The 15080-nt window shown below is 37.2% G+C and overlaps 2 protein-coding genes across 3 annotated transcripts; one reads left to right on the top strand and one right to left on the bottom strand.

Annotated features, from left to right (window-relative positions):
- Nucleotides 1–260: 260 nt before the first annotated feature.
- LOC132544553 (serine/arginine-rich splicing factor 2-like) lies at nucleotides 261–2449 on the top strand. 2 transcript variants are annotated; one of them, XR_009554003.1, is made up of 3 exons: nucleotides 261–711; nucleotides 982–1343; nucleotides 1693–2449. XR_009554003.1 is itself a non-coding variant. In XM_060208165.1 (2 exons), exons 1-2 carry the CDS (start codon nucleotides 368–370, stop codon nucleotides 1214–1216), a joined length of 579 nt encoding a protein of 192 aa, XP_060064148.1. In that variant the 5' UTR covers nucleotides 261–367; the 3' UTR covers nucleotides 1217–1659. The 2 variants fall into 2 exon arrangements, 1 of the variants encoding a protein (XP_060064148.1); XM_060208165.1 differs by lacking the exon at nucleotides 1693–2449 and having other exon boundaries at nucleotides 982–1659.
- A 7052-nt stretch (nucleotides 2450–9501) lies between these two features.
- Nucleotides 9502–14053, bottom strand: LOC132544564 (uncharacterized). Its single transcript, XM_060208181.1, has 6 exons — nucleotides 13905–14053; nucleotides 11855–11951; nucleotides 11341–11445; nucleotides 10307–10426; nucleotides 9952–10089; nucleotides 9502–9663 (listed from the first exon to the last, which is right to left on the bottom strand). Exons 1-6 carry the CDS (start codon nucleotides 14051–14053, stop codon nucleotides 9502–9504), a joined length of 771 nt encoding a protein of 256 aa, XP_060064164.1.
- Nucleotides 14054–15080: the final 1027 nt, after the last annotated feature.

The raw sequence follows: 15080 nt of genomic DNA, 5'->3' as shown, positions 1-15080 counted from the left end.
TTTTTACTATAGGCCGAATAAAAACGAATATTTGTTTTTCTAATAATATGATCAGAAATATTTATTGTCATTCTAATACTTATTTAATTGATCTATTTTAACATTTTTAACAATAATTTTCTATTTGAACGACAAAGTAAATACTTTTGCTTTGGCCATTAATCTAAGTAGAAAATACGCTCGATATCCAAATGCTTCCAATACAAACGTACAACTGAGGCAGATTTCCGATATATGACGTCATTGTCGCATGAGCGCGAAGGGGAAGCGTTGTACCCACGTTGCGTGACAAAGGCGGAACAATATTGGGAAGTTTTAGGCATTTACTCGATAAATTTTCATCGGTTTGTATTGATAATATTCTACAATGAGTTATGGTCGAGGACCGCCCGACATTGAGGGAATGGCATCCCTTAAAGTGGACAATTTGACCTACAGAACGACGCCGGAAGATCTGCGGCGTGCTTTTGAAAAATATGGCGACGTTGGAGATGTGTACATTCCCCGCGACCGATTCACTCGAGAAAGTAGAGGATTCGCCTTCGTACGTTACTATGACAAACGCGACGCAGAAGACGCACTGGATAGTATGGATGGCGCTATCATGGATGGAAGGGAACTGAGAGTACAGATGGCGAGATACGGACGTCCTAACGAATCGCACCGGAGTAGGGCACCCCAACGCCGGAGCTATGGGTATGGACGGTCACGGTAAGGGTTCAACAACAGCACCGTTTACTGATCAATAACTTTATTCTATCAATAGAACAATCGTATTTGAGATGAGTACAGTTACAATAATAGATTTTTTACCTTACGATATAGAAGAGATTTGTCATTAATTTTAAAATAAAAAGAACGAAAAACATTACAAGGATGATTTCGTTTATACAATGGAACTGTATGTAGAAAATCATTGTTAAAGAAGTGAGATCAGAATAGACCGTAATATTTTTTTCATTTTACTATTTTATTTTTCAGAAGGTCAAGATCAAGATCTAGGTCTCGGTCAAGAGGAAGAAGATCACGGTCACGATCAAGGAGGAGGCGTAGTAGGTCACGATCTCGTAGTCGTTCTAGGTCAAGGAGTTACAGCCGTAGTCATAGCAGGAGCAAGAGTGTTAGTCGCAGCAGAAGCAGATCAAGGGACATCTCTAAGTCGCCTTCAAGGTCACCAAGTCACAGAAATCATGATGATGATTGTGGTGACGACTGAAATATTCATCTTGATACCATCAATAACAAGTCAAAGAATGATGACCAACATTCTACATAGCTTATCCTGTCCATATTGACTGGCTGAGCACATACTATCATTCAAGCTGATCTTGTGACAGTGAAAGGTTACTATCACCAGTTTTATAGATACATTCATCCACACACATCGTTAAGTCATTTGTTTTTAATAAAGTTCATTGCTAAAAAAATGGAATAAAATTGAGGAGAGTAGTGTTCCATTACGATTTGGCGATTTCAGAAGTTTGTGCTTGGAGTATCTCCAAGTTGAGAAATCAAATGACTGAATAAAATGCATGTATTCTAAGTAATGTGAAAAGATATTTGAGAAGAAAAATGCTGAATGCTTTGAACTGTTTTAGAATTGTGCAACTCTTCATCCACATTTTTATTGTAAATAAATCCTTCAATCATTTCCATTAACACATGATTTCTTCTATTTCACATGTGCTGTAGGAGCAGTAAGGTGTTAGTTATGCTGTGTGCTGAATACAGCTGAGAAAGAGGGGCTTGCAGAGTGTACTGCCAGGGGTTCGAAATCCTGCCGTAGCAGTTGCTGTATTTGCTCTGCAGTCCGGAATGTTGCTGGTCATGCTCGGGTGGCAGATCCTGTTAGCTGTTTCTTCTTGACTCCAGAATTTTATTTCCCAAAAAATTGAGAAAAAGACTAAATCAATCTTTAGTAATTTCATTTTTTTGATAACTAATCTATTAAAGAAAGAAAACTATTGATATTTCCACATGAAAAACGGAAAAAGAAAAATCTTTGATCATATGATGATTATGGCTATTCCAATAGTATCATCTTGATTTCTTTGCATTGAAAATGTCCAAGGAGAAATTTTTGTCATACCAAAATTCTTGGAAATTCTGAAGCACAAACAATTACACTTTTTGCAAAAAAGAGGGAACAGAAATAAAATTGAAGCCCATTTTCTGTTAGCATTTTCGTGACCTGTCTTCATTTATAAAGGAAAAGGGTATTTGTATCTTGGATTTTGAGAAAACCAAAATGCACATTGTGCTCTAGCTTAGTGGAGACGGCAAATGTTTGCCATCTCTGCTTGTTAAATGGGAAAGACCCAGTATGCAACACTTCCAAAGAAAATCCAGCAAAGCAAGTTCCATGAATGTTGTCTGGTTTTGTGATGTTTCAGCTGCTTTATTATGAAAACAACCATGAATGTAATGGAGGGGTGTCTGACCTGATGCAGTATGGGTCTGCTAATTTGTTACAGGTTTATTTGAACCTGACCGTTTCCATATCATCCCTATACTTTTGCAACCAGGCCTCTCACCCCAGTCCAGCCCCCTTGTTTTTAAACATTTTACCATAAATATAACTAAAGTCTATGTTGATTTTGCTATGTTTTGCGGATGTCCTTAGCACTAGTATCCCGAGACAAAGCCACCTTGTATGCTTGACTTGTATTTGTACAGACATCTTGATACCTATCTTACCTGGAAAGATTGGGGTTGCGATACCATCATCTGTTCTAGCTATGAAATTTGTAAAATTAAAGGCAAGAACTGGTGTTGTGGAAAAGAATGCATCTCTTCTGAATGTGATATCTGTATTGCTTTGACACTTGCTAAATTTCAGTTTGTTTATTTTTAGACCACCATCTTCACATTGCTTGTTTTTAAACAATTCTTGTTATTGCTAATTCTATGTACATGATGGGTACTTAAATTTCTGTATAGGTTCTGCTTGGTCCCTAGTTGTGCATTATGTCACGTTTGGACTGATTCATAAAGCAGAATTGCCAACAGGCAGCCATCTTGGATTTGGTGCTAATGGTTTGTTAGGGATCATTTTCAGATTTCATAAATAGGTTCTCATTGGTCTGTTATACTATTCTGGTTTTAGGACTGATCAGAACAATAAAAAGACAAAAATGCAGCCATCTAGGATTTTGACAATAATAGTTTGTTACCAGTCATTTTCAGATTTCATATGTAGGTTTCCATTGGTCTGTTCAGAAAAACAAAATGCTGAACAATGAAAGTATATCATTTCCTGAGGATAATGGATGCATCTTGGGTAGGTTTTCCCCGGTTTACTTGTGCTCTTTTGTGACGGTTCAGAAAAACAATGGTCAACAAACCAGCATCTTGGATTTTAAAAAGATTGCTGCTCTTTCTTCGACCAATTTTTGATAACAGCATGAACAGAGGAAAAAATAGAAAAGAGCAACTATCAAATTTTTAAAGAATAAGAGAAGTAGTGGCAGGCACCAATATTTTCTCTGGGAATCTAATTTTTCTTCTTTTTTTTTTTATATATGTATTCCCTCCAAACAAGTTGAGGGGAGTAGGGTATATAAGCATGACTGTCTGTTTATCTATCGAGGGCCTTTCAAAACTGAACTCTATAGCACAGGAAAGAAAGTTGTTTCCAAAAGTCCAACATCATCGACATTCAGATTGTGATTTTCAGCACCAGTATACTTTTATACACAAGTCTGACTTGTACAATTTGACACATGGTTATAAACCATTCTATCATCAACCAAGAAGATATCGTTAAAAGTAAACATTAAACAGAAAAAAATTATTCCGACAGAACCAAACTTTTGCTGTTGTGTCCATTTTAATGGATAGGTTCAACATCTTGACCTGTTCCCCTAGAAATGTCCAATACAAATCAAATGCACATGCAACAAGTTTCAAGTCCTTACATGATACAATACTTACACAATGCAATTTGAAATGTGTAGTTTTCTATTCTACAGACTGACAGAAGTGACCATTTTGGTACACAAGGCATTAAAAATGAGGTATGACTATGTATTTGGTTATCTTCCAACAAATTCTGAGAGACATTTGGCTATTAAATTGGGTTGGGGGAAATGGCAAAGAAATTTTACTCTAGTCAAACTTTGAGAATAGTTCTGTTTTGAAATGAATTGCAAAATGAAATAAGTTTAATGACTGTTAGAAGAGATTGTGAATTGTGATCTTTTCAATACTCTGAAAGAAACTGAAGACCTGGAAAAAACTTATGGGGACGCTATAATAGAGATTATTCATCTGTGATTTTCAGACCAAGAATTGAATAGAATTATATGTAGGTATTGCAATGATGCTGCTTACTTATTGAATGCTTGCATTGGATAATTTTTTTTGGAATTGTACATCAAGGTTATTACTAAAAATAGAAAATGGGGCCCAGATCATAATTTAAAAACTAATACTATATAGAGAGAGACATCAATTTCAAATGCTGGTTACTTGTGGCGAATGCTTGCTTGGGACTGCTTTTTCTTGTCAAAGGTATAACGTCAAAGACTTTACAAAAAAAAAAAAAAAAAACACGCATACCTTCAAAATATATGTGAATTTTGCTGATATTATTGTGAAATTGATGGTTTCTTGGCCCACCGTCTGTTGAAATACCCGTATGTATGGTCTGTTTGTCCATCCTTAAAGAATTTGTTATTGCTATTTCTTGAGAAGTACTGGATGAATCTTTATCAAATTGCATATGTAGGTTCCCCTTGGTCCCTAGTTGTACTGTCTGGTATTGGGACTGATCAGAAGAACAAAATGGCCGACAGGCGACTATCTTCGAGATTTTCAATGACGTTTGCTATTGCTATTTATTGAGAACAACTCGATGGATCATTATTTAATTTCACATGTAGTCTCCTTTTGGTCCCTAGTTTTGTCGTCTGATCAAAAGAAACAAAATGGCTTCCAGAAGGCCATTTTGGATTTGGCAGGTAAAGATTATCATTGTAATTTCTGCAAAGGGATGTTCAAATGTTTTATCATTAAGCAAAAACCAAAGAAAAGATACAACTTTCAAATAGCAAATATAGATCGAACAATGGTGGGTGCCAAGACACTCTAGGATCTCTTGTTGTGAAGTACTAGACGGATCATTTCCCAAATTTCATATCTAGGTTCCCTTTGGTCCCTAGTTGTACCAATTCGGTGTGATGAAATCACGTGTAGGTCTCTTTTGATCCCAAGTGTCTGTTTGATGTTCAACCATAGGCATGAAGTTGTTTTCCTAAATGGCAGTTCGATTCGACTGTATTTGGAAGAGTTACTGCCACTCGTTCTCATAATGTTGATCTTAGCTCGGTGGCAACCGATTTCTTTCAAGCTTGGTAGCCATGAATCTCCATAAAATACATTGATGTGTTCTTCCTACACAGCAGCTCGATTCAACTACTTTTGTAGGAGTTGTTTCCCATTGTTCTATTAGAATTTAAATTTTTTAGGTCATCTGACCCGAAGGGTCGAGATGACCTATAGCCATCTTGCTTCGTCCGCCGTGCGTCGTCCGTAAACTTTTCATACAAAAAACTTCTCAAATACTAGAAGGCCTAGGGGGCTAATACTTGGCCCATATGCTGGCATGGAGCCCTACAAAGCTTGTTCAAATGAATGACCTTGACCCACTTTCAAGGTCACAGGGGTCAAATATGTTAAAATATACAAACGACTTCTCAATAAGCAAAAGTCCATGATTGCTGATATTGGGCTTGGAGGAAAGGCTGCCAAGTTTGTTCAAATGAATGACCTTGACCCACTTTCAAGGTCACATGGGTCAAATATGTTAAAATATACAAACGACTTCCTCTCAATAAGCAAAAGTCCACGAGTGCTGATATTGGGCCTGTAGGATGCTTGGAGGAAGGGCTACCAAGTTTGTTCAAATGAATGACTTCAACCCACTTTCTAGGTCACAGGGGTCAAATATGTTGAAATTTTAAAACAACTTCTCAACAACCAAAAGGCTCAGAATGCTGATGTTGGGTCTGGAGGATGCTGGGATGAAGGGCTACCAAGTTTATTCAAATGAATAAAGCCCACTGTTTTAACAGCAGACTCACTGTTGTTAGAGTTTGGCTTGCGTTTTATCAGATGACCGTTAAGGCCCATGGGCCTCTTGTTTATGAATATTTCCTTCTGCAATTCGTCATCAATTTCCATGAAAATTTGTTGTTTTATAACCATTACAGTGTACATGAAATGATGTTTTCCTTACTGATTTTACTAATTTTGAAAGAGTTATTCCACAAGCACACAGAAACGCGCGCATATCTTGTCCTGTTATCTCCTCCTTTTCCTCTCTCCTTCTCTTCTCCTTCGTTGCACTTCGTAAGCTTCAAAACCACAACATGGAATTATGTTCTTGTGAAAAACATATTGATTCGGTAATATCACAAAAAAGCTTAAGCCCTTTGTTCTTAACATTTTTATCTTGCCCACAGATTTCTTTCGGTTTTCCATCCATCACTTAAAATCTCGGTACGATTTAATTCAACAAAATATATAATACTGTCTATCTCTAAACATTGTGACATATTGCTACCATTTCCAGATTTGTGTTTTCAATACAACAAATCCTGAATATTTCTTTGGCATGGGACGAACGTAAATTAGTCTTGTTGTCCATGGTCCGTTGTCACTGGTCTTGTTATCGCTACTCCCCTGAGGCAGTCCCTTCCCTGACAGTACGTATGTCCGTTGGTCACTAGTAGTACTTCTATAACACCATCAGAGAAGTTCAAAATCAAGTGATGCGGTCCCTAGTTGGTCTCGACTGACGTTCAGCTTGATACGTTTTCAAGATGACTGCCGTGACATCAATCTTGTTTTAACTATTATTACTATAGTATACCTTTTCTCGAGAACATTTCTAGCACACTATCTCCTGTAGGATCATGCAACTTGGTCACCAGATACATCATGGAAAGCAGGAGTTTATCGTTGAAAAGCATGTAATTTTGACACATATGGCAAGGGAGTGTTGTTTGCATAAACAAAGTCACTGTGACCTATATTTTAGCCTTGCTCAAAGAAAAACATGTACATATATAAGCGTATCTTCTTTCCTGTTTCAAACTTGATCTCTTGCCTTTTTTCCCTGCATATCTCTCGCTCTATACCATTTAAGACGATCATATTCAGGGTAGAAGGGCTTCTTCGGTAAGAGGAGTAACTTGCGGTGTGATAAGGTCAGTGACCGTGCCCATTTTACAACCGTGTACCCATTCAATGCAAAAGCTCTTTCCTCAATATTCAATATTCCAAGATGGATGTCAAGATCCATGTTACCACTCGTTTAACATTTCACTGGTAAATCGTTTTGTCTTAATCACGTTAGTTGACTGGAATTGCAGTAGAAAGTGTCTCATCGAAGTGGAGGTCAAATTTGTATATCTAAATTTCCTAAATGCGAACTATTTATATACAGACTTTACCGTAAGTGAGGGGGGAGGCATTGATTTCAATATGAAAATTGTAACCAAAACCGATTTTCCTTTAAATAAACATTGTCGTACTCATTGCAGCGTCTCCTTTTGTGTGTGGTGCCGTACGCCAAAAATCAGGATTAACCTGGGGATGAAGTTAATCTTCTTGATGAAGTCACATGTTTTGGTGATTTGATAAGCTAGTCAAACTGATCCCTTATTTCTAGAAACTAGTAATGTCTTTTTGAGCCAGACTTTTTAAATTGATATAGTACTTCCTGTTTTGTAAGTCCAATCTAGAATATGAGTGGTCCCTACAAGTCTAAAAAAAATATTGACGTATTTTTTTTTCGATTTGGAAGGAGGGGAGGGGAGATGGATCAGCATGAAAGTGACTGTGTTGGATTGTGACAATTGAAATAGTCTACTCCTTTCGGTCCTCGTTGTTACTAATCTAATAATATAATGCGAAAAAATGGCTGACGGTTGACAATGTCAGGTTTTAAAAGCTTGAAAAATACTGAATGGTTATAGATTGCATATATTTATATTTTGGAACTGATTGGAAGAACGACACGGGTAACAATCAGGGATTTATAAAAAAAAATGTTTTATTGATAATTGTCAAAATTTAATTTATTTTTCACTGTGGCCCCTGGTTTCGCATGTTAAATTTTGTGACCGATCTTAAAAACATGTAGTTTACAGGCGGCCGTCTACAAGCTCAAAGTTTGTTAATGCTATTTCTCGGGGAAATGCTGGATTTAGAAAATTATTTCATTTTGTTATTTTTCTATAAGCTTTTCTCATATATCATGTGTTGGTTCCCATCGTTTCTTAGTTTTGCATGCTTTATTTTGTGACTAATTTGTACAGAAATGGACTTTGGAAAATTCCATATGGTTTAGCTTTTTCTTTAGAAGAGATGGATGAATAGTTTCAATTTTCATAAAAATTTTATAAAGTCACATATTTGATGATGTTACTACAAGATTAACACAACCGTTATTGAAAAGGTGCAACAAATAATTGAAGAAAAAGAAAGGATGATATCTAACACGTAAAGAACATGTAAACACACTGGTGTGCACCCTCCATCTCTTCTAGTTGTTTGTTCATATCTGTCTTCTGATTGTCTTGGCGGGGCACCGGGGCATGTAAATATGATTTTAAAATTCATTTTAAATTTAAGATTTTATGAATCTCACTTAAGAAATGTGACCGAATCAAGACCCTGGCTGCTTAGGGAACGTCAAATCTCAACATACACATCTTGTACAAAAATGATACATTTTATACTCAATAGATCCCTTCCGTTGGTTTTATTTCATGTAAAAGATACCTATTCATATATCATATAAAGCTCATACAAAAAGCAAAAATTCGTATATGTGTGGGAAGTTGAATAAAGGTAATGGTACCAAAAAAAACAACGAAATGTACACATTTGTCAGAAGGAGCAAGAATGTTTCTCTGTAAAAGATTCGCTCAAATTCACGACATTTCCGCCTTCCGCCTGATTAAACAACTAATAAGCCATTAAAATATTCACATTTCAAATAACTTAACATTCGCCAACATCATTTTTAATCACGGATGTCCATGTTGTGTTGCTTATGTTTCGAGAGCAATTATTTGGCCATGCTTTACCAGGATTTTTCTCTACAACACAGTGATTTAAATCTTTCCAAGTTCTGCCATCAGGATAAAGTAGAATGGAATGATCCATTGCAATGTCAAGAACCAGAGCAACAGCTGTACGACAAAGTTTGATTAACTGAATAAGTTGAACTATTGCCTAAGATCTAATACGCATATTCGAAATCGCAACAAATGCCAAACAAAAAAGGACAATCCGCGAGGATGATGCAGAAACTGAAGTTGAGCATCTCATAATAAAAGCCTGCAATCTTACAATTTCTTGTATTCCTATGTCGCTTCGATAGTTCTAGAGATCGCAAGAAAGCTGTGACATGTAAACACATGTCGTTCATATTCTGTTTACGAGATTAAGATAGCTGTCATATTGGTGTTTATAAGGGTACCGGCCGTGTTACCCTAGTACCCCGACCACTAGTAATATGACGACCACGATGATCACTAATACTGTTACAGAGATAGTGATACCAAGCATGATACTAATGCGTCTGTTCTTCTTCCTAAGAAACCAGTTGGCACGTCTGGCGTTCTCCCGAAAAGCAAGGGCCTCCTTTGTCTGCAACACATAATCAAGCGAATGTGTTCGGAGTGTTTTCAGTGTTTATTCTATGTCCGATTTGGGGAATACTTCAAAACGAAAGTAGAGAATTGGTATCGCTGTATAAACGTCAAACTATTATCAGTAAGAATAAGTGGTGTATCCTTATTTCTTAAACAGGTCAGATACTTGATTTCAATACATTACTATCAATTATACATTTTTATTTATTATTGTTGCGAAACCACTACGAGCGTGATAGTTGGGTTGTTTTCAAACAAATGTGTGAAGAATATACAATCTTACATTTTTTTCGACAAAGAATTCCAACTCTTCTATTTTTTCTGATCGTTTGAAAGATTCTTTCCTAATGACATTCTTTAGATTGTCCTTGATCATGTTAACCTCCTCCACTTTCTCTCCGTCCTCCTTTACTTCATTCGCCTGTTTAAATACATGGACAATAGGGTAGGGAATGTACAACATCAGTGTTTTGGACATGCAGTTTTATACAAGTATATCGCAAAAAACGTGACTTTAGTAGAGCAGGTCAGCAGGAATTTTATCGACATTTACTATGAATATCTATCTAGTATTGATGTTATAAGAGACTTGCGTTCATGCCGACATGAATGCTAATACATCGGTTATATGTACGTACGTCGATAACATCGAACCCTTCCGTAAGAGCAGCTAGTTCCAGTGTTACTGAGGCTGTGGACTCGTTGTCCGGCGGCAACACTTCGTTGTTTGTTGTACATATGTCAGACGAGTACAGCTCCTGATATAAACCACACCATGTTAGTAAGTATTAAAATGGACCACATTTAGTTAGTAAATGGACCACACCATGTTAGTAAGTATTAAAATGGACCACATTTAGTTAGTAAATGGACCACACCGTGTTAGTATCAAAATGGACCACAACATGTTAGTATCAAAATGGATAACATTTAGTATCAAAATGGATAACATTTAGTTAGTAAATGAACAATACAATTAGTATCAAAAATGAATCACACGGACTAACATGTAACAATACTCTGAATTACGTACTAAAACTTGTAAAATTTCTGATATTACTTTGGAAATCGACCACGATTTTCACAGGCCACTGCATCACAAACGTATGCCTCTGTGCCTTAACGGGAGCGTCGAAGCTATGTCTTGCTTGGTGGCCAAACCAGTTCTTCCATGAAAACTGGTTCTGCTGCGATCGTCACTGCTTCCATATATTTTTAGTATGTATGGATCACATCATTTTTTAAAATCGATGATGCTTCTCCAAACTTTACCCAACAAAGGACAGTAAAGGCGTCGGATAGGAATTACACAAGAAAAGCAAGGGTAGAGCATCGGTTTTTACAACCTTAAGAAAAGATCCGCAGTGTGTGGTTTGATCCCTACTAAGGCGATTTTTGTTTCTCAGGAAGCTGATGGATCGTCCATTGCTGTCGTTATTATGTTCTATGACATTGTACTATACTCGTGTTGTTTTGAAAAGCGTGAGACGGACATCCTTCATGCTTTTGAGTGTGATAAGCACCAGGTGCTACTAGTAGACCCATCTCAAACCATACCAGTTCACGAGACAATAAACCAGGCAAACAAACAAACATATATCCCCAAACCTACCAAATTTCTTTCATTTTAAATCGTCTAGAAAATAATAACAAGGCCATGCGAATTAAATACCATTTGTGTGTCAAGTACTGCAACAAATTCAGCATCAAGTTCGTGGGGTTCGGATGACGACAAGTCCCTTGAACCGAAACCTGTCTGCCAAAACAGAGTCTTCACCTGCCGGTTAAAAAACACGTCACAATTAAATACACAAAGTTGATTACATATTATTGATTTATTGGCCGAGGAAAGTATCAGAGAGGAGAACACTAGTAAATCTATTTAATTTCTTCACGAGAGGTTTTGCAATGTATACCATGGTAAATAACTTTAGGTAAAATAATAGACGTGTAAATGAGATATACTGATACCACGTGATGCATTGATGTTAATTAGGACAAAACTAGTCTGTTGAAAGTAGCAGATTTAAACTAAGGCACATTAAAGACACAACTTGATCACGCTACTCGAAGCACCAAATAAAAACTACGTGTTGTTTAAATGCTCACAAAATGTCTTTGTTTAGTTGAAATAAAGAAAGATTTTTGGACGGGCCAACGCACTCTCACCTTCTCACGTACTTTACCTGGATTAGGAAGGCATAGGACTGCATCACGGTGACGTCGGCAGTGACGGTACATAGGAATGTGACGTCATTCTCCGTGATCGTATAGTACACGTAACTAATAATGAAATACAATATCTTCTATGAGAAACTAGATGCGACATGAAGAAACGACTAAGAATAATGACACTTGCTTTTAGAGGCGAATAAACGGGAAGTCAAATCAGAGCCAAAACGGCATTCTTAGCTAGGTTTTAGAAATGCTAGAAGCATACCAAGAATTTGTCCAAATTTTTCACTATGAACTTCATACTTGAAATCATCTCACTTTTATCATAATTGGTAATGTTGGTAATTGGTGCATTGATAATGTCAGAATTGGTAATTGTTTATGACTAAATTGTCATTATCGGACAAACCTTTCAGTGTCGGTACATGGTTTAAAACTTACTCAGTATCGGTACATGGTTTATAACTTACTCAGTATCGGTACATGGTTTAAAACCTACTTGTCAGTGTCGGTACATGGTTTATAACTTACTCAGTATCGGTACATGGTTTATAACTTACTCAGTATCGGTACATGGTTTATAACCTACTTGTTAGTATCGGTACATGGTTTGTGACTTACTTGTCAGTGTCGATACATGGTTTATGACTTGTCAGTATCGGAACATGGTTTGTGACTTACTTGTCAGTATCGGTACATGGTTTGTGACTTACTTGTCAGTGTCGATACATGGTTTATGACTTACTTGTCAGTATCGATACATGGTTTGTGACTTGTCAGTGTCGGTACATGGTTTGTGACTTACTTGTCAGTATCGGTACATGGTTTGTGACTTACTTGTCTGTGTCGATACATGGTTTATGACTTGTCAGTATCGGTACATGGTTTGTGACTTACTTGTCAGTATCGGTACATGGTTTGTGACTTACTTGTCAGTATCGGTACATGGTTTGTGACTTACTTGTCAGAGTCGGTACATGGTTTGTGACTTACTTGTCAGTGTCGATACATGGTTTGTGACTTACTTGTCACTATCGGTACATGGTTTGTGACTTACTTGTCAGTGTCGGTACATGGTTTGTGACTTACTTGTCAGTATCGGTACATGGTTTGTGACTTACTTGTCAGTGTCGATACATGGTTTATGACTTGTCAGTATCGGTATATGGTTTGTGACTTACTTGTCAGTATCGATACATGGTTTGTGACTTGTCAGTGTCGGCACATGGTTTGTGACTTACTTGTCAGTATCGGTACATGATTTGTGACTTACTTGTCAGTGTCGGTATATGGTTTATGACTTGTCAGTGTCGGTACATGGTTTGTGACTTACGTGTCAGTGTCGATACATGGTTTGTGACTTGTCAGTGTCGGTACATGGTTTGTGACTTACTTGTCAGTATCGGTATATGGTTTAGGACTTGTCAGTGTCGGTACATGGTTTGTGACCTACTTGTCAGTGTCGATACATGGTCTGTGACTTGTCAGTGTCGGTGCATGGTTTGTGACTTACTTGTCAGTATCGGTACATGGTTTGTGACTTACTTGTCAGTGTCGGTATATGGTTTGTGACTTGTCAGTGTCGGTACATGGTTTGTGACTTACGTGTCAGTGTCTATACATGGTTTGTGACTTGTCAGTGTCGGTACATGGTTTGTGACTTACTTGTCAGTATCGGTATATGGTTTATGACTTGTCAGTGTCGGTACATGGTTTGTGACTTACTTGTCAGTGTCGATACATGGTCTGTGACTTGTCAGTGTCGGTACATGGTTTGTGACTTACTTGTCAGTATCGGTACATGGTTTGTGACTTACTTGTCAGTGTCGGTATATGGTTTATGACTTGTCAGTGTCGGTACATGGTTTGTGACTTACTTGTCAGTATCGGTACATGGTTTGTGACTTACTTGTCAGTGTCGGTATATGGTTTTTGACTTGTCAGTGTCGGTACATGGTTTGTGACTTACTTGTCAGTATCGGTACATGGTTTGTGACTAGTCAGTATCGGTACATGGTTTGTGACTTACTTGTCAGTGTCGGTACATGGTTTGTGACTTACTTGCCGGCATTGAAGACATTCTTTCCCTTCTTGTAAGTTGAAATTTCTGACAAACGTGACGCCAGAAGCTTCTCGAACGGTCCTGGGGCTGTTTGGTAACTGCACAGAACTGTGGTGTTATACACCACGCAGCTGTACTGGATAGGCATCCGTTATATACTGGTGGAATACGCCAATATTCGGAACTTACTCAAAAAGTCCACAAATGTAATTATGCTCATGATACTGAAATGAAATTCGTACTGAAATATGCTGTACGTAACCGCCTATCTCGAGCTGATAACAATGGACAGATTGCGGGTTGTACAAGTAACTACTACGTGTTGATAAACAATACGGAAGTAGACATGCTTATACCTGATACTAACCGATGGTTCCCCGACATACATGTTGTTTCTAGTTGGTATACAAGATAATGTAGCATATCATGTAATGATTTGAGTACTAGTCTAATGCTATTCAAAGATATTAAATAAGAACGGAAAATATAAATTCCTAGAGAAAATGTCGAAAAAATTAAAATCTTAGTATCCATGAGATGTCGTTGAAATTAAAAAGATGAGTGCCTTGCAAAAATTAATCCACCTAAATCAGACAAAAATAACAATGGCAACTTAGCCCTCTTGTAAGTGTGGAGGAACCCTTAAACCGAAATGTGAAGTACATGTAAAGAATATATTTTTCAAGATGATGATCACACGTGTTATCTAAGCCAGATATCAAATTCTCATGCAGGATCAAACATCCATTGGTAAAGTTAAAAGCCTGTTGTATATCCAATACATGTGTATTTTTTAATGATGGGTTTTGTACCTATTTTGAGTACTCAGTGTAGTAATGTAATTCGAAATGCAGTTTTTCAGACTGCTTCAATAGTGAACCACCTCCAAAGATCTTTTGGATTCTGTGACTGGGTGAAACGATAACATTTTACACTGGATTAACTTTCAGAGTAAAGTTAACCGCTCAATCCATTTTGTAAAATGAGCGGGTCTGTGTGGCTTGTACAATCTGCCATCAGCTGACGATCTATGCTTCATTGGCTCAGTCAGAAGAGCCTTGGATTATCACGCTTTAAATATTCCTGTCGGGAATGTGTTGTCATTTCAAAATTGTTAAAAGAATTAGCAGCTTGAACCATATTGAAATTAAACAAGTCTGCATTCCATGATTGAT

Source organism: Ylistrum balloti, unplaced genomic scaffold (genome assembly GCF_031769215.1).
Source record: "Ylistrum balloti isolate Yb309-2 unplaced genomic scaffold, AGI_CSIRO_Ybal_v1 Utg369802, whole genome shotgun sequence".
Classification (NCBI taxonomy): Eukaryota; Metazoa; Mollusca; class Bivalvia; order Pectinida; family Pectinidae; genus Ylistrum; species Ylistrum balloti.
The sequence above is the reverse complement of the archived record's forward strand: the minus strand, read 5'-3'. Positions and strand labels throughout refer to the sequence as shown.